The sequence below is a fragment of the Ahaetulla prasina genome, chromosome 1 (assembly GCF_028640845.1).
Source record: "Ahaetulla prasina isolate Xishuangbanna chromosome 1, ASM2864084v1, whole genome shotgun sequence".
Lineage (NCBI taxonomy): Eukaryota > Metazoa > Chordata > Lepidosauria > Squamata > Colubridae > Ahaetulla > Ahaetulla prasina.
The window spans coordinates 29,944,620-29,970,893 of record NC_080539.1 but is presented as its reverse complement, the minus strand read 5'-3'; the positions used below and the strand labels follow the sequence as shown (position 1 = coordinate 29,970,893).

At 40.6% G+C, this 26,274-nt stretch overlaps 1 protein-coding gene across 2 annotated transcripts in view; it reads left to right on the top strand.

The window, feature by feature from the left end:
* The first annotated feature begins 10,729 nt into the window (after window positions 1-10,729).
* Window positions 10,730-26,274, top strand: part of MAPRE3 (microtubule associated protein RP/EB family member 3) — a 38,368-nt gene continuing 22,823 nt past the window's right edge. The window contains exon 1 of one of the 2 annotated variants that reach the window (XM_058164689.1): window positions 10,730-10,940. In XM_058164689.1, the coding sequence (XP_058020672.1) occupies window positions 10,768-10,940 (173 nt within the window). In that variant the 5' untranslated portion in view covers window positions 10,730-10,767. The remainder of the gene's footprint in view (window positions 10,941-26,274) is intronic. The other variant, XM_058164688.1, reaches the window with a different exon arrangement.

Here is a 26,274-nt window from a genome sequence, read left to right as displayed (position 1 = left end):
CCGGGTGATACACCGAGGGAGGACCTGCCTTTGTTCCTAGAGAAGGTGGGAGCTCCCCCAAAGTACTGTGGGGAAAGAGGGGGCGGCCCTGGGGAGGGGACAGGGCCAAGGGGGCCTGTCTGTGCCGGTTCCTTTCTGTTTTGCACGTTGGGTTTTTGGATAAGTGACATTTTGACTTGTTTGTGCATCACGTGGAAAAAAATACTGAAATAAAGGTGCTTTGTGTGCTAGCAGTAGGATAGAAGGGGGGAGGTGTGTGGGCCAGGCTAGGGTGGGGCTCAGCTGGGTTGGAGGACAGAGGTCCCCATTCAGGCATTGTACTTACTGTGCAAGGGAAGAGAGTCAGCCAAGAATTACCCAAGGGTAGACAAACCTCCTTTATCTCTGTTGTCTCATAGGACAATGTTGCTAACAGTTGTGAGCTTCTACCCCTTTGTTTGGGTTTGCTACATATTTTCAACTGAAAGCTCTCGAGAGGACTGTGTAAAAGATGGCCAAGTTCAAATGATACCCCTTTCGTCTGTATCCCAAGTAAAAATGAACGTTGGGCACACACTCAGTTATAGGAGAAAGAGCTGTCCTGTTGGCTCCTATAGGACAATACAGTCTACGGTTAGAGTGGGAGGAGGATAGTAGCCAAGAAGTTTTGTCTTACCCTTCCCATTGGCCTATATCAAACAGCAACTGTCTTCATGGCTCATTCTTTGTAGCTTTTTTTTTCTTTTAAAGTACTGGAATATCCTGAAGCTTTTCTATTCCCAATCTCTTAGACGTCTCTGTCCAAGGAGAGGCCTTGTCCTGTCCCAAGTGTATCGGCCTCTTGACCATAATCCTAGCCCCTACTGCCTGGAGGTAGGGTGAAAGAGCAGCAGAACCTAGTTGCCCTGTCCCTTTAGTGCCTCTTCTCCTCATCTTGCAAAGGAAGAGCTACCAGAGCAGAAGTTTATTCCCATCAGCACTGTCAACAGAAAGGCATTGGTGTGGGTTGGCTGAATCCGCTTTCTCCAACCACTCACACCTTCTTTACTCTGAGCTTGGGGATAAAGGATTCCTTTAATACTCGGTGAGACAGAGTGTTTCTCCTCTCCATGTTGAGGGATGGAGGGATTTCCTGTCTGAACTATTCACTGGCCTTTCAAGCCAGAGGATATCTTGAGAGAAGCACGTGTGCTCTGAAACCTCCTTCCAATCCTCTCCCAACCTGATGGTGCTAACCTTCCCACCCGGCTGACTGTTGGGGCTCATGAAGCCTCCCTTTCCCCACCCTCGGCCCATTAATGCCTCCCTCTGAAATAGCGTGAAATGTGAACTGTTCCTTGTGCACTTTTCCCTCAATAGTTGGTACCCATAGATATATGAAGCTGGGTGGCCAGGCGTGACGGAGTCCTCAGCTCCCAGGACCGCGATAGAGGACTCGGCTTGTGAACGCAGCCAGCCCTGCCCTGTTACATGTTGGAATAGTCTTGTAATGACTGTTTTAGCACCTGCAGTGCATATGTTTCCTCATTAAAGATTGTTCTCATGATACAAAGCTTTTGGTCTGTACTTCAGAACCAGTCTTTTGGCATTGCAGTGAAGGAGAAGATGAATCTCAACATGGAAACCATGCACCTGACATTTAGTACTTGTAGTTGGAAGGAGCCTTAAAAAAGAAAAAAATACGTTTAATGACTACAGAAGTGGTTCGCCACCGCCTTCTGCCAGAATGTTCTTCCCAATGTAGCCTAGGTTCCTAGGATTTCCTGCTGGTGGTCTCCCATCCAAGTAATAACCAGGTCTGAGGTTCCTTAGCATTTGGGGGTGAATTGGTAAGTGCTGCAAGTTCTGGTGCCTTAATATTGATGTAGCTTAAACATTATACAATTACCAAAACATCAGCTATAGCAACCTGCTAAAATCTTGGGAGTTGTTTAAAACTGCCTTCATTTCACACCAAAACAATCAAAACAGGTACTTTTTCTAAGAACAATGGATCACTACTAACAATCTAGACCAGGGGTCTCCAACCTTGGCAACTTTAAGCCTGGCAGACTTCAACTCCCAGAATCTCCCAGCCAGCAAAGCTGCCAAAGTTAAAGTTGCCAAGGTTGGAGACCCCTGATTTAGACCACTTTCTGTAGACTTGTGATTTTCAAGCAGTAGTGAATCAAGAGGAAAACTTATTGATCCTAATTTAAAATTGGGTGGGCACATATGGTAAATGGTAATATTTCAAATAATATTTCATGTCGTTTAGAATTTTATAAATATATTTGCACTTTAATTTCTGTTATTCTCTCATATACATATAGAGGCAGATCTTTTGCCAGCTCGAGAGCTCTCTTTTCAATCTAGTATTGACAGTTTCTAAACTTGTCCAATTAACTCCAGAATATCTTGTCAATACTAGATCGGGGAAATGATTCTTAAACCAGATTCTCTACACATCCATACTCCAACACTGATTTATAATCTCATGTAGACATTTGCTCCAGCTCTCCACCCAAGTATATCTTAATGTGGAAAATTCCTTAAGATGTGGAAACTTTGACCACTTGATTCATAATTATCAGTTCCCAGGCTGGACAATGTATTCATTGATTGCTTGCATTTTTCAAGAAAATAACTTAAGGTTCCCATCTGGGATTGCCACGTAGTAATGGCCTTGGAAGGGGACTAGACACCCACCCCCCGCCCAGGTAAATAATGTGAAAATTGATGATAGGTTTGCAACTAATCTTCAGTCCTCTCAAATGGAAGAGACAAGATAGTTTCTTCTCAAGGAGGAAAGCCTGTAGCATGGCACATTGTATGTTTCTGCTTAATGCAGCCTCAGAAAAACTTCATATCTTACAACAGTGCTTTTTATAGTCCCATGGAGCCCCAGACACTTGGGAACAAAGAAGTGCATTCCACACACAGAGCCAAATTGTACAAGTGTCTTTGAAATTGAGTGATTTCAAGCAGAGAGCAGAAGCTGATCACCTTTATATTCAGAAACATACACACACACACCACTATATGTAGCTTGTCCTGTAGAAAGGTTGCTGCTCCTTTCACTGGTTCTGCTTTGGTTTGATGAATTCAGTGGAATGTTCTTTTCTATGGTTCATTTCCTAGAGAGAAAACACAGCATTTATAACTCTCTTCATCCTTCTATCTTCCCTGCCCTTAGAAGATCATGCATAGAGCGTCTCCTTCCATGATATGAACCCTTAGAAGGAATGGGAGACCTCAGTGGAAAAATGAGTCAGCAGTTGTATGCTTTCTCAAGGCATGCTCTTAAAATATGATCAGAATGGCATAATTAAGAGGGAGTCTGGCTTATTCTGAAACATAACTATAAAAGAAAACATCTATGCACAAAACATCAAAAAGTCCTCTAAACAGATCCAAGTGAGAGAGCGCAGCTAAACTATTCATTAATAATTGGAAGTTAAGAGTCTGTTTCCGTGACTAGAATACTTGAGTTCATCAGGGGCATAACGGTCTCAGTCCTATGAGTACTGCCTCTTTGGGATTGAAAGGCATGAAATTTCTTTCACTTTCTCTTCTTTTTCCTTAGGTTTTAAGTTTCACTGGTTCTGCTGTTATGATGAAATATTCTGGAGTCCCAAGGGCAGACCAAGGCAGTAAAACTCTCTGAACTATTGATGTTGTGCTACACTAAGCATAAGATCTCTATACAATTGGTCTATGTGGATCTCTACCTTCCATCACCAAACAATAAACACTCCCCTACCTACAATTTTAAATGTTCTTATTTCCCCACCATAAAATGACAAAATGGCTGTAGTCACAAAATATTTAACCTAGATTACTGAATTAATCAATTTGCTGAGAGCATACAACACAATAAACCATAATCTAATCAAATAAAACATGTACACACTATGACAGACAAAAAACCCAAAGTTAATACTAACCAAACTGCATATTTTTATTAATTTTTATTACATTTATGCCCCACCTGCCTCACCACCAAGTAACATACTGTGTGAATGTGCCCATCACTTTATATGTTCAGGTTTTATACTATGCAAAACAAAGACTACCAAATGAAAAATTCAAAGAAACATAAATAGGAAAACAAAAGAATTCAAAAGTATTCTCATTCATTCACGTATTTTTGTACTTCTTAAGGCCAATCCTGATTAGTGCTCTCTGTATTTGGATAGCTAAAGCTGGCAGGTCTGAAGGTCTTGTTAATGAACTCTTTCCATCCTTTCTATGTATTCAGCGAAGCAACAGGGTGCTCAGCACCAGTGTTTTCCCCGTAAGGTAAGGCTCCTGATGAATCATTACTCCATCTCATTCTATAAATTCAGCCACTGTAAAGAATAAAGAAATGGCCTTGAGAGACAAGAGGAAGATTTACACCCATCTTATCAAATACTTAGGAGGCAGGGGCTTGGCAGCACAAGAAAACAACCACCAAGGACTTAATAGCCATCCATCAACTCCCCAATTTACATCTAAAATGCTACACACAACAAGCACCATATAAATACCACACACAGAATGGCCCAAAGCACACAGAGAAGTCCCCTGAGGATGGGTTCCAGCAGGAGAGGAGACAAAACCTCTGGTTCCAGTGACTGACCCAGGGTAGCTCCTGAAACATTATCCTGGGACACTGTGGGATTCAGCCACTTCGCACCACTTTGGGAGAACTGGTTTTAACTGTCTGAGCAGTTTGGCAAACTGGTTGTTGGAAGAAATCATTAGGGCAGAGAACCGGTTGTTAAATTACTTGAATCCCACCACTGGACACATATATTTGCCTTCATTTGTTACAGGAGGAAGAGCTACTACTAAGGCAAAGGCCAGATAAAAGAAATCTAAGTTTGGGGCAAAACTGTACAATGCATAAACAACTCAGACAGTCCCTTCCTTAGTTGACACAAACGTAAAGGGTGGGACTGTGCTGACACATTCAGATTTGCAAGATTCTGTCAGTATAACTACAATAAAAATAACATTAGTCCACATGATTTTGGTTTCCTAGTTAACCTTTAAAGGCTGATAGCCATCTAGAAAAGTGTTGCTGCCCCCTGTTGCCAGGTAAGTTCACCAACACTGAACTTTGAGTGTCTCGAACCTGGCTCTGTACCAAGTTTGACCTTTCCGTTTCCCTCCAACTTGAGTTCAGAGAAGTGAAAGTCTAGCAGCTTAGTTGTATATGCTTGTTGTGTTGTAACCGGAAACATTTGTGTTAGCCTGTCATTCAGGAAATACTTGAAACTCACCCTTCACAATGGGAAATCACTAAATAACAGCATTTTCCTTCTGTCCGTTGTTTCTCTTTCATTAAAGTGGATGAGCATAAGACATACCTCTCAGACATTAGATTGCTTCAGGGGCTTCTTTCTAAGCATGAAAAGAAGTAGATGTGTTCAGCGTGGGAACAATGGTAATCCTACTCCATTATCAGCCCTGGCATTTCTTCAAAGTTCTAAGTAAAATAGCAATAACACTTTCATACCACTTCACAGTGCTTTATAGTCCTCTCTAAGCAGTTTACAGAGTCAGCATATTGCCCCCAACATTCTGGGTCCCCATTTTATCGACCTTGGAAGGATGGAAGGCTGAGTCAACCTTGAGCCTGGTGAGATTCGAACTGCCAAGTTGCAGGCAGTTAGCAGTCAGCAGAAGTAGCCTGTAGTACTGCATTCTAACCACTGTGCCACCATGGCTCTCATGTGCAATATCAGGATATGTTATCAGGATTAGTTTATCTGGGCTGCAAATACTCAATGATCATCAATGATAGCAAAGAAGTGCATAAAACTTTGGATGTTTTGGTCCCATCTGCTTGGTCATCTAGATATTTGTAATTGGGGATGACAGCCCTAATAAAATGTCACAGTAACTCCATGCAAACTTGGAAAATCCATCAGCTTTTGGTGTAGCTGATATATTTGCCTCCAAACTTAAATAGTCAGGCTAACTTTATCTCCATGAAGCAAGCATATTTCTCAGCATTCTGTCTCACTGATCCATCAAACGACATTAACGTAATTTTGCCAGCTCATTTACGAACATCAAGCAACCTCCTTCATTTTTGTTGCTGCTGTAACTTTTTCTCTAATAATGGAGTTCACCTGTGTTTTGAATGCTATGGCTATGCTATGCTATGCACTGTCTGTAATCTACAGGCTTCGGGCTGCAAACCTGTTTCCTATCTGCAACACCTTAAAGTAACTTCATGCTTTCCCAGGATCCTGCAGCAATTATAGAGGGAAACTGCTTGGGCTCAGGACCAGATGCATCTGTGCATATGTTTTAGACCAGGGGTCTCCAACCTTGGTAACTTTAAGCCTGGAGGACTTCAACTCCCAGAATTCCCCAGAAAAGCTGGCTAGGGAATTCTGGGAGTTGAAGTCCTCCAGGCTTAAAGTTGCCACGGTTGGAGACCCCTGTTTTAGAAGTGTAGTGTTTGTATTCCTTCAAACTCTGAAGCACCATTTGGAGACCGAATCCAAACAATTCTACAGTGTTGATAAGTTATACTCAGATCTGTTGTTCAAGAAAGAGAGAAATAGGCTGATAATACACCACTTCTGAGTATTCTTTCAAATGGAGATGTTTAAAGTTAAGTATTTCCCTTTTATCTCAAAATATTGTCCATACCCAAAGACATGCAAGATGGTAGAGAAAACAGTCACAAACATTCTTCCTGTTCTATTTGGTGTAGATAGGCAAAAGAGAGGATTGCAGAGAGTGGTTTAATCTTCTACTACAAATATTTAATGATGTACTACCTGGGTTAGATAAGAACCAGAGCTTGATTTTTAACACTGCCCTTCTGTTCAATTTTGTTTTGCCATGCTTATTGGTGATAAAAGGGACATGAAGAGATGGCTTGAGGGATGAATATTCTGCTTTTCTTAAGAATTTTCCTAAGACTTCTATACAAATATGGAATATGTATTTTTTTAAAATGTTTGTAATTTCTCTTAAATTATGTAGGAGTCAGTGGATATGCCCACACAATATTTTTATTATGCTTGTTTCCTCTTTTTGCTGCCTTTTCATTAATTGTCATTATCTTTCTGGTTATTTCCTGCAGCGTTTTATCTCAGTGTTCTTTTATAAAAACAAAACATAAAAGATAACACATTGGATTTTAGGAAGTAGAAATAAAGGTAGGCACTCAACTAATGGAGGAATCCTGGAATGAATGTGAATGAAGAGGATGGGCCTGGTTTGTTAGCCCAGTTTTGCAAACTAGCTTTTTGGCTTCTGCCTGAGTTTTGCATTCATTTGTAGGATTATTAGGGGATAAAAGGCAGGGAGACCCTGAGTAAATCCACAACCTCCAACTCTTTCTCCTCTTAGTAACATTGGAAACAACACAGGTCCTTCCTAAAAAAAGAACTGAGTCTGGTCATTTCTATTCTCTTGTAATTTGAGCTCTGAGATATAGATGGAGCTGGACAAGCTGGGTGAGTTTATACACAACTTTAGTTTAGAACTAAAGACCTAGTTGCCCTGCTCACTTGAAACACAGCCACCAGCACTCCTGATGCAGAGACAGAGACCATAGAGTCATGGGATCCCTGAATAAGTGGAAGAGACAGTCATACTATCTATACTTCTGGAAACAGAAATTGTGAGAACTATGTAACATAAGGTAAGGGGATCAGACTTTCGTGTAATCTTGCAATGTTCAATGATCTTCTAGTAGCAGTTTTGAAGAAAAGAAAGCTTAAGGTGGATTCCATCCCTTCTTTAGCTGCAGTGTAAATTTTTATTGTTCTATAAAGTTAAAACGTTCCCCTCGCATATATGTGCTAGTCGTTCCCAACTCTAGGGGGCAGTGCTCCTCTATTTCAAAGCCGAAGAGCCAGCGCTGTCCGAAAACATCTCCGTGGTCATGTGGCTGGCATGACTAAACACCAAAGGCACACGGAACACTGTTACCTTCCCGCCAAAGGTGGTCCCTATTTTTCTACTTACATTTTTTACGTGCTTTTGAACTGCTAGGTTGGCAAAAGCTGGGAAAAGTAACGGGAGCTCATCCCATTATGCAGCACTAGGGATTCAAACTGCTGAACTCCCGACCTTTCAATTGACAAGCTCAGCATCTTAGCCACCGAGCCACCACATCCCATACTTTAATATTATTGCCAATTGTGTGTGTGAGAGGAAGGGAGGGAGGGAGGGAGGAGGGGGGGACTCCTGGAAAGTGACCACACAAGTCCCTATAGTTTTGTTGATAAGATTTCAGAAGTGGTTTGCATTGCCTTCTTTCTCGGGTTCAGAGTGACTAACTGGACCAAGGTCACCCAGCTGGCTTTGTGCTTAAAGTGGGTCTTGAACTCACAGTCTCCCAATTTCTACTCTGGTGCCTTGACAATTATACCAAACTGGCTCTCTTGTCATTGCCTTCAGTCCACAGGTTCTTGCAATTCCTTCCAATATGTCTGTCTCACTAACGTCGCAAATATTTTTCCTCCTTAGCTGACATAATTCTAAAAAAGCTGCACTGCACTGAACTCCAGATTGTCCTTCCTCATGCTCTGCCGGCTTTATTACCTTTGTTTATAGCTTTCTAATCACTGTGAACTCGCCTATGCATAACTTAATTAGAAAAGGTTCAAACTATGAACTTTGTTCCAGATTTCAGACTTGGCACTGGGGCTTATAATGGCAAATAATGTCAACAAGAAAATATGCCTCTGTGCTGTGTTAAAGCTCTTTGCCTTCCCCACACAAATAGCCACATCCCATCTTTGATCTGGAAACAGTTTATAGTTGGTCCTCAATTTACAACCATATGGAACGAACTTCCCCCTGGCCTGCGTCAAGTGCCTGATCTTCGGACCTTCCGTCGTGAGCTCAAAACATATTTATTCATTAAAGCGGGACTGGCATAATTATTGATGAATTTTAATTGGGTATTCTTAATATTTTTTAAATTTTAAATCTAAATTTTAATAATCAGCCTTTAAAATTTGCTCTTTTTAAATGTTGTTTTAAATTGTATATATTTTGTTCTTATTCTGGCTGTACACCGCCCTGAGTCCTTCGGGAGAAGGGCGGTATAAAAATCTAATAAATAAATAAAAATAAATAAAAAATATTTCGTGACCTGAAAAAAGAGACTCATGACTGGTTCTCGTACAACCATTGTACTGTGGCCAACCTGTGGTCATATGATCAAAATTCAAGTGCTTGGCAACTGGTATCTATTGCGACCTTCCCAGCTGGCTCCAACTAGCAAAGTCAATGGGGAAAGTCAGATTAATTTAACGATTGTGTGATTCACTTAACAACCAAGGTGATTTATTTAACAACCAAGGCAAAAAAGATTGTAAAATTGGGTGCAACTCACTTAATAACCACCTCAATTAGAATGGAATTCTATCCCCATTGTGGTGGTAAGTTGAGGACTACCTGTACCAGTCTTGATAATTCTCTTTCTGAATATGAAATTGTTGGTCCTTCCAGCATTGGCTTCCAGTGAAATTGTTAATATAAAATCCTTTGTTATCTTTCTCAACCAAGATAGTTGTCCTGTCCCCCCCCAAAAAAAGGTTAACAAGATTAGATTAGCATGACTTCACAAAAATCTGAATAAATTATAAAAAATGTTCTTATTTTATCATGGTTTATTATATACATCAGCCTTCAACAAGATAAATTCCAGATGTTTTGGGATGATAATTCCCAGAATTTGTAAGGCAATCAGGTGGGAGCTATTCTATCCTGGCATAGGTATGCAACATAAGTTTCTAAAATTTTTCTTTTAAAAGGCAAAAAATGTGAGTTGTCTTGTCAAAAGGCTTTTAACAGAGGGGAATGTCATGAAATATTATCATCATAATCATCACGTGGCTTTTATGAAGATCCACCTTTTTGCCACAGTCTAAGGTGGCCGAGAGTCAGCTTGTTTTCCTCATTTCTAACTTCAGCTATGCATAGGTCTTGTTTTTCTCTTACCAAGTTTGAAATGACATATCCTAATTCCACTTTTTCCATTTTTAGGAACAGAACATTATCTGACATTCCTCTAGGCTGCTGGTAATTTTTCTTTAATGTTTGTAGGTCACTGACTGGTGCTTCCAAAAGAGGTCCCATTGGCAGCCAAGAAAGATACTGCAGACGTCAAGGTGCCTAAATCAAGACATGCCTTTGGACAGCATTTCATAATTTATAGGATGAGCTGAACATGATTTCAATAGAATTTACATATGTACAGAAGCATACAGTATACAGAAGTATTTTGTCTATTGCATTACATTGCAGTACAACAAACTCAAATCTCTCAAACTGAGGATTTACAATTTCCAATAAGGCTTAACTGTTGTTGAATTGACAAAAGAGTATTCCAGTAAGATATTTTTTTCAGGGTTACACAGTCTGGAAGTATTTTTTTTAAAAAAATAGACGGTGTCAGGAGTACGAAACTCCCAAGTTATTTTTTTTAAATCCTTGGAAAGACTGCTAAAACGCCAGAGCAGAGGCGGCTCGGATCACGGTAAAGCGATTTACCGAAAAGAGGTGGATACAGAAGACAAGAGCGGGTTCGTCCTGTGTGCAAGAGCTCACTCGACGGAGCTCGCCACAGCCGGGATGGCGCTCTCTCTCGATCTGTCAGAGACACTGCGCGAAGAGGTGGGCACTGTGAGGGCAGCGTGTAGGCGGGACTTCTCCCGCCTCGGTTGTCATGGGAGCAGCAGCAAATCACTCGCTCTCCCCCCCTTGTGGTTGCTATGACAGCGGGAAGGGCGGGGTTGAAGATGAGGCCTAGCCATCCTGTGCTTGTTTAGGGGGCGGCGCATGCGTGGGAGCCTCCTCCCCCTCCCCGCAAAGCCGACCTGGTCGGTGCGGACTCGGAGGAGGAGCCGCCGCCGCCGCCGCCGCCGCCGCCTCTGCTACCGTAAGAAGTCAGGCCGGTCGGCGGGAGGGCAAAGACGGAGCCAGCCAGCCGCCGTTGCCGCGCCGGCACCGCCGTGAGTGAAGGGAAGGCGGTTGGGGAGGGCAAGAACAACAAGAGGGAGCCCCTTCCCGCCGCCTGCGGGCATTGGGGAGGCGGAAAGTGCTCCGTCATGGCCCCTCACCGCTTGTTCGGGGGACCCTTTTCGGTCCCCTTTCCCGAAGGACCGCCGTTTTCGGGGTGGGGGTCTTCCCTAGAGCGGAGGCAAATTGGGGCAAGAGGTGCTATTCGAGGCTGCGGTTGCCGCCGCCGCAGCTCGCCTTTCTTAAGGGACCGGCGCGCTGTGGTCTTTTCCTTAGTGAGGGGGCCGCGCTGCCGCTCGCCCTCATCCCGCTTCTGCTCCTCTGAGGCGGCGGCGGCGGTGGCGAGAGCGCGCTGTCCGCTGGAGCAAATGTCCCGGCCGTGTCCTGGTCCCGGCTCGGCCAGGTGGGGACCTGCTTGCGCACTACAGGCCGCCGTGACTCGGCAGAGCGTCCTCGGGGATGGGGATGATGCTTGATAACTGAGAGAGAAGGTGGCAAGGCGCGATCTTCCCCGGGCAGCCGTGGAAGAAGCCTCCGCTGCCAGGGAGGGGGAAAAAATAGCTTTCTTTGCTGCGCCACGGATGTCGCTGCAGAAGGAGCCCTCGGACTTCTTGCCGTGGAAGCCGGGAAATTGAGTTCTTTGCGTGTCTCCCGGGCTCAGCCTCTTGTCGGCAATTTCTAAATTTGGGGTGTGGACCATGCGGGGATTTCTACTTGGAGGCTCAGGAGTTTCTTTGAGTATTTGTCTGTCTCCCTGCACTGACTTCTTCACCAATCCGTCGGGACTAAAGGGGAAAATTTAGAAAGATTGAAGTTTTGAGAGAGAGAAAAAAAAGTCTTGTCAGGAAAAGTAAAGTCCCATGCCTGGCATTCTGCAAAACTGGGTGCAAATTAATTCCAGTAGGTTCTGAAGGTTCCAGTGACTTGGTTTTGCAAGGCCATTTGTGATTTGGATTTTTTAGCCAGCAAGTCATTGATCACCCGCTGTGGGATATGATTATATTCCTAGCCTTGATTAGAGATATGTGAATACGTATTGTGTATTAACCAGTCTGCTCAGTAGGGACTTGTGTATTGAGCACATAGACTCATACATGATCTAGCCTAGGCAACTTTAAGCCTGTAGGACATCACTTAAAGTTGCCAAGGTTGGAGACCCCTGATCTAGCCCATATGTATAGAGGTGACTGAGTAATTCTGTAGACCTTTAGAATGCAGAATTTTTTTTTATTTACATTTATATCCCGCCCTTCTCCGAAGACTCAGGGCGGCTTACATTGTGTAAGAATGGCTGGCCCACTGGGTTAGATGGCCTAGAAAATGGCTTTTTACTTTTGTGACTATCTGGTCATTTCATCAGGACAATGCTACACAGATACAGACAGATGATTCACATATTTTAGGAGGTGCTGGTTCGGTTTCATCCATCCTAAAGTAAAAAAAAATGATCCCATTTTCCCAAATCCAAGTTAATACATTCCATCTTCCTCTTGGAAAATAGGTGCTTATATTAAATTGTTATAGGCATGATAATTTTATTTAAAATGCACATTTATGCCCGCACACACACATATCAATAAAATATTCAGAGCAATGCAACATCTGGAAATTGAGATCTTTTATGAGAGATTCTGGGTACATATAGTAAGTACTATATAGCCTATAGATTATGGAATGAATACATTTTCTGGATTCTCATGTATTGAATCATAAATTAATAGACAGGTTGGGATTGATTAATATGCTAAATCGTACAAACACTGAAGCAAGTTAATGATAATTTTTGTGAATGACTCTGATGCATATTTATTGTATTTTTGTTTTTACATGAACACGGCCTCTGGGAATTGAGGAAAAGCAAGTAATCTGTTGACGAATTTATCCAGTACCGTTCACTGTTTTCTACTTTTTGATGAAGTGTCATTGCATGTGTGTGTGCGTGCACTCACACACACCTTCAAATCAGTATTGACTCCTGGTGATTGCCTGGACAAGTTTCTGTAAAATTTCAGAAGTTGTTTGCAATTGCCTTCTTCCTAGGTCTGAGAGAGAGCAACTGGCCCAGAATCACCCAGTTTGGGGTTGGGGTGTGGAAGGTGGTATTTCTTACCTATCTTTGGCATATTATGGCAGATTGTGAGCTGGAACACCATTACAAGCTGGATTTGGTCACTTCTGGACTGTATTTGCTTACAATACGGGTAGTCCTTATGACCACAATTTGGACTGGAACTTCCATCACTAAGTGATGTGATTGTTAAATGAGTCATGCCTGACTTTACAACCTTTTTGCCATGACTGTTAAGCAAACGTTCTTAAGTGAATCTGGTTTCTCCCATTAACTTTGCTTTTCGAAAGCTTCCAGGGAAGGTTGCAAATACAATTGCATGAAGCTGGGATGCTGCAACTGTTGTAAATACATACTGGTTGCCAAGTAGCCAAATTTTGATCATTTGACCGCAGTGACTCTATGACAGTCATAAGTGCAAGGACTGGTCATAAGTAACTTTTTTTCAGTGCCATCATAATTTCAAACAGGTGTTAAACAAATGATCATAAACAAATGCTACATATGCTGGTCAGCTTGGCAGTGTACCTGATCTCTGTGGTAAGTAGATGAGGTTTCATGACAAGAACATCGTTTCTTATAAATTCTGCAAACTTACTTGAGTGGATGCCCTATTTTAGAATTCCAGCATGTCTTCTCTGTACTTGGTGCAGAAATCAAGAAAAGGCATGGTCATGATTACCTGTCAGATCCCATTTGATATGGCTCTAGCCTTCCTATAGATTTCTTTTAAATGTATTTTTCATGATCTCTCTCTCTCTCAGTTGTTCGTGCCTGGTCCTTTTTCTGGCACTTGTTTTTCTTTGTGCTGTGTCATAAGATACACCAGTTTCTCCTAATAAGACTGGTTTAGGCTACCCATTTCCCTGCTGGACAGGGGAATGGAGGTCAAGAGGTCTTTTAATCCTCCTTGGATGTGGGATGTAAACTTATCTTACAAATACAGTATTTGAGTAGTCTCTTCTGTTGAGTTTCTCTGATGTGACTGTATGAACTAGTATATGAACATACTTCTGAAAAACTGATGTGAGAGGTCTGCAATAGTTTCATTTATATGTGTGGCTGTTATATTTCTCCTTTGACTTCTTGCTGCCCTTTGATAATTGGTTCTTGCTTCAATTATGTTTAAATGGTGAAAAGGAAAGGCTTTGTACCCTGCTGTGAAATGGTCCCAACTATTCTGTATGACCTGTCTAAAACTCAGTCTTGATCACCCTAGTATTGAGCTGCCATAAATATTTATGAGACTGGTTGATGGAATAATTGGTATTTAAAACTGAGGTGTTTCCTAAATGAGCCTTCCTGACTGTGCATGGCACTTAGTGTTTTGAAGATAAATAGCTCTGTGTATATGTGGCTGGTTATTTTCTCTTGGATCCAAAGATGTATCTTCTTAATCAGTTTTTGAGACCAGACTCCATTTGATGATGTCTCCAAGAATTCCCATTAACTTGATACGGCCTACTAACAGGAGATTAAAGAAAGAGAGGAAAAAGTGGAGAATGAGGTAGGTTTTTAAAATGTGGTTATCAGAGATATAGTTGCTTGATAAACTAGTGTTTGCTGCACTACATTAAACTTACAAAAGGAAGAGGAAACTGGAGAAAGAAACAGAAAATTTTGAAACAATTTAAAATACAGCTTGGAAGGTGCACTATGCTTCTTGCTGAAGTATATATCTTTTCAAGAAAGTAACATAAGAGTAGTATGCTCTGTCTTTGAACAGGCCTTTGTAATTTCAGATTTCAAGGCAGCTGTAGATTTTTTAGCTCAGACTTTAAACAGCTGCTAATAAATATTTGTCTGATCTTCTTTTGAAAATGTTCAAGAAATTTCTCAACCTCCCTAGGCAGCTGCTTCAGCCAATCCTTGCCTCATCCTCAGTTTCTGCCTTTTTTTCAGCAATGTTTTCAAAACTTGGGATAGGCAAAATTAAGCACATCTTGCAATAAAGAATTTGAATTTTGGAGGTAGTAATTAAGTAAAACTTAATGGGAAAGGCACTGAGAGATGAACAACTAAGGAATGTGATTCATTTCTACTGTGTGCTGACCTCAAGAGAGAAATGCTGACAGTATAAATTGGGCTAAGCTGTCTACATGATTTACTGGTGCTGGAATTTTTTCATCTTTCTTCAAATTGTTTGGAAGTCAGTTCTGACACCCAGGCAGTGATGTCATTGTGAAGGACATATTCTGGACTGTATGATTGTGGAGTTTATTAAATTGGGGCTGCAATGTGGGCCTTCTATTTTGAGAAATATTTTTTCAAGCTATCATGCAAGCCTGGAGAAGAGGCGGAACACAGAAGACCCCCAATGGTACTTATAGTGAACATCAGCCACTTTTTCTGTAAGCAGTAAAGAATGTCTAGATGCATGAGGCCATTGCCACTATGGTAAAATGCTAGATGCCTTTTCTACTTGTGCATATCATAGCTAAACTTCCTTTTCAGTTTCACTTCAGTTGAGTTCTGTTCCAAAGTATTACATTCTACATTTTTACTTGGTAGATTATTACCTGGGCAATTCACTTGATTGTAATAAGATAATGTGGAGAGATAGCTGGAGATCTACTTGAAAATATTAATGTAATTTTAGAATCAATGGTTACAATTTATTTAAAGTCACAGTGATGGCACTCTGGTTAATTTTAAAACTAATTCAAAGCAGGACAATCAACTACCTATCCCAAAGGTGCTTTTTCAAGAGGCAACTGGATTTTCTGGTTTTTTTCTTTGAAGACATTTCTTTTCTCATCCAAGAAACTTCCTCATTTTCTTCTTGGATGAGAAGAGAAATGTCTTCAAAGAAAAAAACAGAAAGTTCAGTTGCCTCTTGAGAAAGCACTTTTGGGACAACCATGACCTGGATGACTGAAAATCTCCATAGACAATCAACTACCAATGTTTCTATACATTTGTGGCAAAAGCTGTTGTTTCAAGCTTCATTTTAAGATGTGGCTGCTCACCTGTAGTTCCATATGAAAAGAACTACTATCTTTGTCTGAAGGGTGGTAATTCAGCAATTTTTGAACAAAACCAATTAACAGTTTGCAGACACCATTTTGGCCACGGCAGTTGCTTAGTTGAGCTTGAAGTTCTGTGGCCTTGTACAAAAATTCTAAAGACAGCTGCATGGGTTGGGAAAATTCCTGTTCCTTACTGTTACTACTACAGTTGAGTTATTTATATAGTCTCTTAATTACAACATGCTTGGTCTTACCCCACAGTCCTGTCTGAGAACGTTTTTCCTCTCCCAGCAGTTGAAGAGAGCCGGATAAGTCACATGATAAATAGAATTACACTCTGGATTATGTCAATTTGCCTTCATTCTTAAGTCAATTTAATTAAACTTATCAATTGTGACCCCAATATCTCTTTCTAAGAGAGTCCCCATCAGCTCAGATTCAGAGCATAGGCAGTGTCTCTGTTATAATAACCAACCATTTATTTTTACTCTACTTCTATAACTAATTTCCCACTAAAGAGACCCGTTTGCTCAGGAGTCAAAATGTTTTAGAAGACCAAATAAACAACCTGTGTTATATCATTCCACTATACATATTTTTGCCTCTAGTGATACTTGCCTGAAATCTCAAACCTAGGCTAATTCATTATTTCTTTATCTATCAAAAATAGGTCCCTTCAAAGAGCGGTAATTTTTCTCATTTCTAAAAACCTTGTCCTTCAGTTTCTCTCTCTGTGTGTGTGTGTGTGTTGTGTGTGTGTAAAGGGGGCCGTGGTGGCTCAAGGCTATAAGAAGCCTGTTATTAAAACCAGCTGCCTGCAATTACTGCAGGTTCAAGCCCCACCAGGTCCAAGGTTGACTCAGCCTTCCATCCTTTATAAGGTAGGTAAAATGAGGACCCAGATTGTTGGGGGGGCAATAAGTTGACTTTGTAAATATACAAATAGAATGAGACTATTGCCTTACACACTGTAAGCCGCCCTGAGTCTTCGGAGAAGGGCGGGATATAAATGTAAACAAACAAACAAACAAACAAAACAAACATAAAGTTGGGATACGTATAGATATTTTATATGTATGTAGTATGTGTGTGTATGTGTGTATATATATATCTGTATATGCCTGTGTTTCCCCGAAATTAAAACCTATCAAAAAAAATAAGTCCTAGCTTGGTTTTTCCATGTGCACCTAATATAAGTCCTACCTCAAAAATAAGGTTAAAACCCTGCCCACCACTCTGTCCCACCATCTGGTTCTACAAGGTGGAATGAGGTGCATGTGTAAAAATCAAACTAGGGCAGTGTTGGTGAACCTCTGGCGTTCCCGCATGCTGGCCTGCAGGCCGGAAGTGGCACACGAAACCATCCCGCAAGGTATGCACGGCCCTGCTGGCCTTTATGTGCACGAGAGCGGCGATACCGGAAGAGCGGCGGTCCATTGCGCATGTGCGAGCCGGCACCCAAACTCCCGGATACCGGCACGGAAGCGTGCCCGACGAACAGCTGGCCATCGCCCATGCGCGTTACATTAACCTGGAAGGTCGGGTGCCGGCCTGCACATGTGTGCTGGAACGCCGGTCTTCCGGGATCTGCCGCTCCCGTGCATGCGACAGCCAGCTGATTGGTGCGCGTTTGAGCACAGGAATGCGGAAGAGGAGCCGGTGAGGCCGCACATTTGTTGTGGAATGGTTTTGCGTGCTGCTTTGGCACCATGCCATAGGTTTGCCAACACTGAACTAGGGGGTGGAGCTGCCCCACGCACCCTGCATCCGCTTTGCAGCCAGGCCTCCCACACCCTGACACCTGTGTGCCACTGCCTGACTAATGTGGCCACTTGCGGCTGGACTTCATGTGGTGCATCACGCCAGTGCCGCCACTCATGGCTGGACACCATGTGATGTATCGCACTGGTGCTGCTTGCAGCAGGAGACCGCATGGGATATGAGAGGTATCACTGGCATGATGAGCCACATGGCGTCTGGCCATAAGCGGCCACAGAAGTTGGGCAGCAGTGCGATAGGTGTTGGGGCATGGAAAGCCCGGCTGCGGTGATCCTAAGGTAAGCGGGTAAGACATCTCCCGAAGATATAACCTGGTGCATTTTCGGGGTAACACGGTATATGTCTGTGTGTATGTATAAAATCTCCCAACTTCATTATTTTTATTTTTGTATTATTTTTATAAATAATTCAAGGTGGTGAACATACCTAATATAATCCTTCCTCTTATTTTCTACATTTCTACCACTTTAAAAATGAATTACATTTTTCAAAAATTAAAGGAAGTTTACATTGGGAGAAGACAAGAAAGAGCTATAATAGTAATTCTGAAATATCTTAAGGATGTCGAACATTCAGAGGATATATTAAATAAAAGCTGGACAGCCATCTGTCAGGGATGCCTTAACTGAATTCCTGCATTGAATGATTTGGACTCGATGTCCCTAAACCTTTCTTTCTGATTTTTGAACAGTAAAGCTGTTCAAATATAACATTTACAGTTCCAGTATAAAATGTCTTTGTGACATATATCTATCCCTTTATAATATTCTAATTATTATCCGTTAGCCATTCTTATAGTTTCTAAGTTATTGCTTATAGTTGGAATGGAACAAATGGAAATCATGATGTAGTATGGATGAAAAATGAACAGAGGATGAAAAGTTATGTATTACCTTTTCAATCCCTGTTCATTCTATAGACGTACATTCTGCTTACCACTGGTTTTTCGCCTTTTTTTTTACAGGCCACTTGTCTCATATTTTAAGTGGTTTAAGCCACCTTTTATAAAATCATGCACACATTTTGTTATTGGTCCTCCCCCAACCCTGCTTTTCTTTCAATGCCTTGAAGTTGCCAAGATGTCTATTTATACAAGGTTTCACTGGTGCCACATGGATGTTTAAAATTATTTTGTGATAATTTTGTAACAATAGAATTTGCTATTCGTGTATTGATCTGATTTTTATAGCTGCCCATCTCAACAAGTGACTCTTGGTGGTGTACATTATAAAACATTAAAAGAGTACAATATAAATAGCATCAAGTAAAACTGTTCCTACCCTAATACAGCTAGGAAATGAGGCCCTTAACACACTTGGGGGCCCAGGCCTGGGCCCACAACCAATTCTTCACGCTTTATGAAAGGTTAACAATGTTGGAGGTGTCTTGATATTGAAGGGAGAATATTCCAGCAGGGGATACAGAAGAGAAGGCAAGTCTCATGGTTCCTGCCAGCCAGCTTTCCTTGGCTAACAGGACCTACAAAATGCCTCACCTGCCTAACGGCATATAGGTGTAACAAATTGTTTCCCAGCCATATTTTTTCTCTTTGTTCAGAGTGCTGTACCATGCCTCCTCCTCCTCCGATAAATAAACAATTTTCTTTGGTTGCTTTATTAACATCACGTTTACCTTGCAGTCTGCAGTTTGTCATTACAGGTCAGGTCTTAGTCTTCTTTGATTTATCATAAGTAGCATCTTGTCTACTCTGGGCTGATGGCTATCTTTTGGTTAAACGTCATTGGTACTCCAAGAGAATAAGGATGGGCGAGAATGGAGAGCACTTTCTGAATTGTTATTCTCCTACCATTTTATAAGTTCCAAAGCTTTTGGGCATGGGCAGAATACAGAATAAATAAGTAAATAATAAACAAATGAGATTAATTAGGAATATAAATGATTTCAAGAGACTCAGCTGTTACCCATTCTGTGTATCTGTTCCTGATTGGGCCTCATGTTTTTTCAATTGTTTTTATATAAAAAAATAAACACGCTGTAAATATTTGTTGGCCAGTTACCAACATGGTTAAGATATTGAAAATAATACAAAATACTGACAATCCATGAGCCACAAAAATATGTTTGTTTTACACTATAGGCAGAATGTATCTGTAAAAAACATGGCTATGAAACACATGGTCAGGAAATTCAAATTTGAATTGCTGGGCAAAAGAAAGAGTGTTCAAGTGACGCCCAAAACTTCAATCCTAATAATCAAATTTATATGGCTGCCCTTCTCATAGAAAATTATTCTGGATGGTATACAACAAGCATAAATCATTGTGAGGTAGGACTACTACTTCTGAGTAGAAAGATCATATTCTCTATGCCATGCCAATCGATTTCATGTCTAGTGAGGATGACTGCAGAGTATAGAGTACAATGTACTTTGATCTGAGGCCTGTTGGCATACATTCAGTGTGCAGATCAAGTGGTCACGCTGGACAGTATTCTGACCTGAGATCTGCAGAGGTTGCTTTTCTGAGCATAATGTTAGTCTTTTCCAGTCATTTCATGAACAACACTGATTAGAAACACGGTAGGTCATTATTTTCCAACTGCATGACCTGAAAAACGGCTGAGAAAATCTATAGGTAAAGTGATTGAAGGTTACAGTCATTCTTCTAAAGCTGCTATTGTCTTGTCCTGCTCCCCTTCGTGAGCCTTTATTTGGAATAACTGTGTAGTGATGCTTGGTCTCCCCCATGAGATTGATTTCTGGCATACTGCCAAATTCTGTTTGGTTTCCTTTGTTAAAATGCATTTCTTGCTTTGTGCCACCCATTTGAATATTTCTGTCTTGGGAGGTGCATAAGCAGGACAGAGCAAATTATGTGACTGCTGACCAGTAAGAAAAACTTCACCATTGTTGAGTGGGAATGAACATAGGTGTGAGTGGCTTGGAATATGCTAATTGAAAAGCCTCTGCTGTGTGGCACCTAGCATTCTCTTGCTTTTATGATCTACTACTAGAAACTGGGTTAGCAGTGGAAGACAAAGGGAGGAGGAAGCCATGCTAATAGACACCATTCTGTAGCCTCTGACTCCAAACCAATGGGTGCCTGGGATCTGGACTGATGATATGTCTTTTTACAATTTGTTTCAACAAAAGCAAAATTCTACAGACAAATTTGTTATGAAACACTTATGGAATAGAAGCTACTCTATAATTTGGCAAATGTGTAAATAAATCAAGAGACCTAAATTCCTATTAAATGAAACAAATGAAAATTCTATGAACTGTAGCAGGATTTATTCTTAGTCCTGTTAAATGCCAAATCCAACTTCTATTTCTGTCCCCATAATAATTATGTAGGCAGTGCTACCATCGTCAGGAATTAAAAATTGTTTTTCACAAGCAACGATTCATTTTCCTGCTTACCTTCCAATGTGATACAGTACATGCTATCATCATCACAGCTCTTTTAATTTCAACATAAAATTCTGTTTTATCGGTTTAAACTTGTATTTAAACAGACTAGGTTTCAGGACAGATTGTGGTCTAGAAGCAGCAAATCACAAAAGAAGCATTTTTAAGATAGTTAAGAGAATATTTCCCATTGTTTTGAACATTTATGGTAAGACATATTCAAGGCACTTACTCAATCTCTCTCAGCTGTTGTAGGTCTTGTTAAGGCAGGCAGATGTTGTCCACTATAATCAAAAAGGACATTCATTTGTTTGCCACTCACATTAATCCTTAGATGCACCTTTATGTCCTGGGAAAACATAATTATCATCTAAATTAATTACTATATAGAGGTGACTCTTACAACCACAAGTGAGCCCAGAGAAATTTGGCTAAGAGAGAAATTTAAGGTTTTTTTGTTTTGTTTACATTTATATCCCGCCCTTCTCCGAAGACTCAGGGCGGCTTACAGTGTGTAAGGCAATAGTCTCATTCTATTTGTATATTTACAAAGTCAACTTATTGCCCCCCCAACAATCTGGGTCCTCATTTTACCTACCTTATAAAGGATGGAAGGCTGAGTCAACCTTGGACTTGGTGGGACTAGAACCTGCAGTAATTGCAGGCAGCTGTGTTTTAATAACAGGCTTCTTACAGCCTGAGCCACACCGCGGCCCTTAAAGTTTTGCCCCACTTTATGATTTTTCTTGCCACATTTGTTTAGTGAATCACTGCAGTTGTTAAATTAATAACACAGTTGTTAAATGACTCGGGCTTTCCCATGACTTTGCTTGTCAGAAGATCACAAAAGATGATCACATTACCCCCGGGACACTGCAACCCTCATAAATATGAACCAGTTGTCAAGCATCCGATTGTAAATAACGTGACCATGGGTCTACTGCAAAGGCCATAAGTGAAAAATGGTCATGTCACTTTTTTCAGTGCTGTTGTAATCTTGAACAGTCACTAAATGAACTGTTGTAAATTGAGGATTACCTGTACTTCCCAATTATATGTAGAATTACATATTAAGATGGGTGGCTAGAGAAATAAAATTAAATAGAGATATAGTTTTGCTGTAAGATAGAGTTTTGTAATTTTGTATGTATGTTCTTGTAGTTTGAAGGGAAAGATAGCAGGCTAGAGTCTCTTAGGAGCCATGATATCTCCATAAGTAAAACAATCTGAGAAGCTATTTAGAAACAAAGCACTAATCCTTCTATATCTCTGAAAGATTTTGTAGAAGCTTTTCCCTGGAAATTTCACGTCATTGCCAGGTGTAAGCAGGGCTCTCCTATTCCCCCAAAAAGAAGTAATACTTCACCTTTTCTCTTGGCTGAACATTTCTGCTTGGTTTTCATAAAGAAAATTGGTGTGATGAACTAGGACTCCCCTTTGCTTTAAAAGGTGGGAGAGAGAGTGAATGAAGGAATGGGAACTGCAGCAATTCTGAGTCCACAGCTGGGAATAATAGTGGCAAAATTTCAGCTATGGCAATGCCTGCAGCTGTCCGGTACAAACAAGCACCAAGCTTATCTTCAACCCATTATGCTCTATAGCAGCATGATTGGACAAGGTGGATTCAATCACTAATTAGATTTAAAAAATGAATAAATGCTTGATGTAAGCTACTGTGCCTTTCTTTCAGGGGTTTGAGTTGTCATGTGCAGCACTCCCTCCCCCAATTTTTCCTCATAATATAGGTGGGTAATCCTCAACTTACAGCAGTTCATTTAATGACTGTTCAAAGTTACAATAGTAAAAAGTGAAGTGAAAAAGTAGAAAAAGTGATTTATGACCATTTTTCACACTTACGACATTTCAGCATCCTCATAGTCACATGATCAAAACTCACACACTTGGCAACTGGTTCATATTTATGACGGTTGCAGGGTCCCAGGATCATGTGAGCCCCTATTGTGACCTTCTGACAAGCTATGTCAGTGGGGAAGCCAGATAATCATGTTACTAATTTAACAACTTCAGTGATTCACTTAACAACTATGGCAAGAAAGGTCATAAAATGGGACAAAACTCACTTAACAAATGTCTCACTTAGCAACAGAAATTTTGGGCTCAATTGTGGTCATAAGTCAAGGACTACTGTGAAGTAGCATAGGCTAGGGGTGAAGTGACTGGTCCAGAATCCCTCAGTGAGCTTCTGGGGCTGAGAGGATTTGCATTTGGACTTCCAAAATCCTAGTCAGACATCCTAACATCTCCACTGCAGTATCTAGCAAATTAATGGGCTTTAATTTAATTTGTTTAAAATTTTCATAATCCAGCACAGGTGTTAATGCCCATTTTCTCCTAAAGTGTTAACTAGAATCAGTTTTAAATAGTGTCAGATTTTGCTTCTTATAATCTGGATTCTTTTATGAAAGAGGAACATATGTTCATCATTTTTTGATAACTGCTAATTCTTTTGTCAGTGTGAAGAATAATCCTTACAAAGAGCCCTTTAACAGCATCTTTGCCTAGTCTATGATTTTCATAAGATGGCGCTGTTTTTGTAAAAATTAGTAATGTCTAACTTCTTAAGTATCTGGTAATTTTTAAATAGTTCATAATAGAGGGAAGGAGCATCTAAGATACTGATTTTGTAACAATGAAAATACCCTATAATAAACATTTACTTTGTATGCTCTTTTGAAGGTTGCATATATTTGTCTTTATGTAAAACTTTCAATAAAAATTCTATATTTTAAAGGATGCATTCTAATTGTCTGGTTTTTTTTTATTATTTTAAGGAAATTGTTTTTATAGTTTTTAAATTCTGTATCATATGGGTCAATGAAACCCCACATTTTTACATCTCCAACAAAGCAAATCTGATGTGTATCCTCTGAAGTACATTTTTGCAGGTGTCCAATATCTTTTGAATAATTTTTAGATAAATCAACTTTAACCTTAGGTCCGTTGATAACATTCAAACGTTTTAAAAGTTATTGATGGGGCATTACTGAAAATTTCAGAAATGTCCATTTTAAAAATCCTCTTGAGCTTTTGGTAGAGATATGTTACAGGTTTTACTTCTTTCATGAATACCATCAAATAAGAGATTATTTTGGGATTACTTATTCATCTTGGATTGCTTGGATTTCGGTTGCAGAGATCCAAGCAGGCATGGATAGATAGGAGCTCTTTCTGCCAGCCACCAGAGATGAGAAGGAGGGAGGGAGGGAGTACTCTTGACAGGCAGCAGCACCTTGCAACCCTGCTGGCTTTCCCATTGACTTTCTGGGGAGGCTGGCAGAGAAAGTTAAGGGGTGATCTTATGATTGCAGGGCACTTGGCAATTGGTTGTAAATGTGCACAAATTTCCAAGCAACCTGATCACGATCACATGACTGCAGGAGTGTGCGGGCGATATGATGTTTCCGAGGCCATAACTTCAAATAGTCATTATGCAACCAGCTGTTATGCAAAGATTAGTTGTATCATTGTTATTCATTATCAACATATTTCCTTTTGCCAAGTTACGTAATAGATGCTAAACAATTAATGCATTTCATCCACAATTTCCAACTTCTCCTCTTTCTCTTCAATGCAGTCCTTGTATAGTAACATCTCTAAACGTTCCTGTCAAAATCTGTTTTCTTTTAAGCGTGTAGTGTCTCCATGTTTTTGTCTGCATGTGTGTGTGTGTGTGTGTACACACATACATACAGAGCAAACGGTGGACAGTGCTTTCCTTTCTTCCTTCTGTTTTGAAAGATTGTGCTATGATCCTAAAGGACGGCCAACTATGCTTGAATATTCTGCTCAGGTTCCAAAATAGTCTCATATGTAACAGATTCCAAAGTAAGCCACCTCCTTTCAAATGAAAAAAACTCAGGCAAGCAGCTGTGTCGATTTGTAGTACTTTTCATTGGAACCTAAAAGACTGCACAAGTGCCTACAATACTTGCAATGTTCTTAAGCTTGTATGCTATGTGGCTTGTTCAGTGCAACATGTTAACTATTTAAACTGTTAAAGCTTAAATAGAGCCGAGGAGGTGCAGTACTACAAGCTACCGGCTCAAGGTTGACTCAGCCTTCCATCCCTTTTAGGTGGGTAAAATGACCCAGATTGTTGGGGGCAATATGCTGACTCTAAACTGCTAAGAGAGGGCTGTAAAAGCACTATGAGGTTGTATATAAGTCTAAGTGCTATTGCTAAAATTGCTCGAGACAATACTATTCATATTTGATTTTTTCCCCTTATTCTCAATACAATAAGTCAAGGTTGCATGGTGAACTTTCACTGCCAAGACTTACAGAGCAGAACACAAAATTGAAAGGAAGTTTCTTATACATGCAATACGGTAGTTGATAGGGAACCTCTTACAAAGTTCTTTTCTGAGTTTCCTCCATTCCATTTTAGTGGGCATGCACAAGTGAACATCTTGGATTGCATCTAATATAATTTAGGACATATGTGAACAAATAAGGATACTTTTACCAAACTAGGTAACATCATCAGTGCTATACTAGTTTGGGTAATGAAACACCTGCAAGAAAAAAACCAAGCTCACAGAACACCAAAGACCCCTCATGCTTAATATTGCTTCCTCCCCCTATTTTCGTTTTTTACAATAGCCTGTATTTTACCAGACTTAGGATGTTTTGTACTGAATCTATTTAATCAGAAAATAATAGGCTGTGTGAAAGCGATATTGTGCTTCCTTTTTGCATAATGGCATTCTGTGGAAATACAGTAAGCCTTTTGCAGGCTAGAGAATGGCTCCAAGGGAATTGTTTATATTGTAGTAGTTATCTCTTAGTGATTTCCCTCGGCTTTATTCTGCTGTGGAAAAGTTTGGGTTGAACTCTCCCAAACTGCTGTTTTTCTCCTAGAATCACTTTTTTTTTTTTTGTTTACATTTATACCCCGCCCTTCTCCGAAGACTCAGGGCGGCTTACAATGTATAAGGCAATAGTCTCATTCTATTTGTATATTTTTACAAAGTCAACTTATTGCCCCCCCAACAATCTGGGTCCTCATTTTACCTACCTTATAAAGGATGGAAGGCTGAGTCAACCTTGGGCCGGGCTCGAACCTGCAGTAATTGCAGGCTTTGTGTTCTTAATAACAGGCTTTACCAGCCTGCGCTATT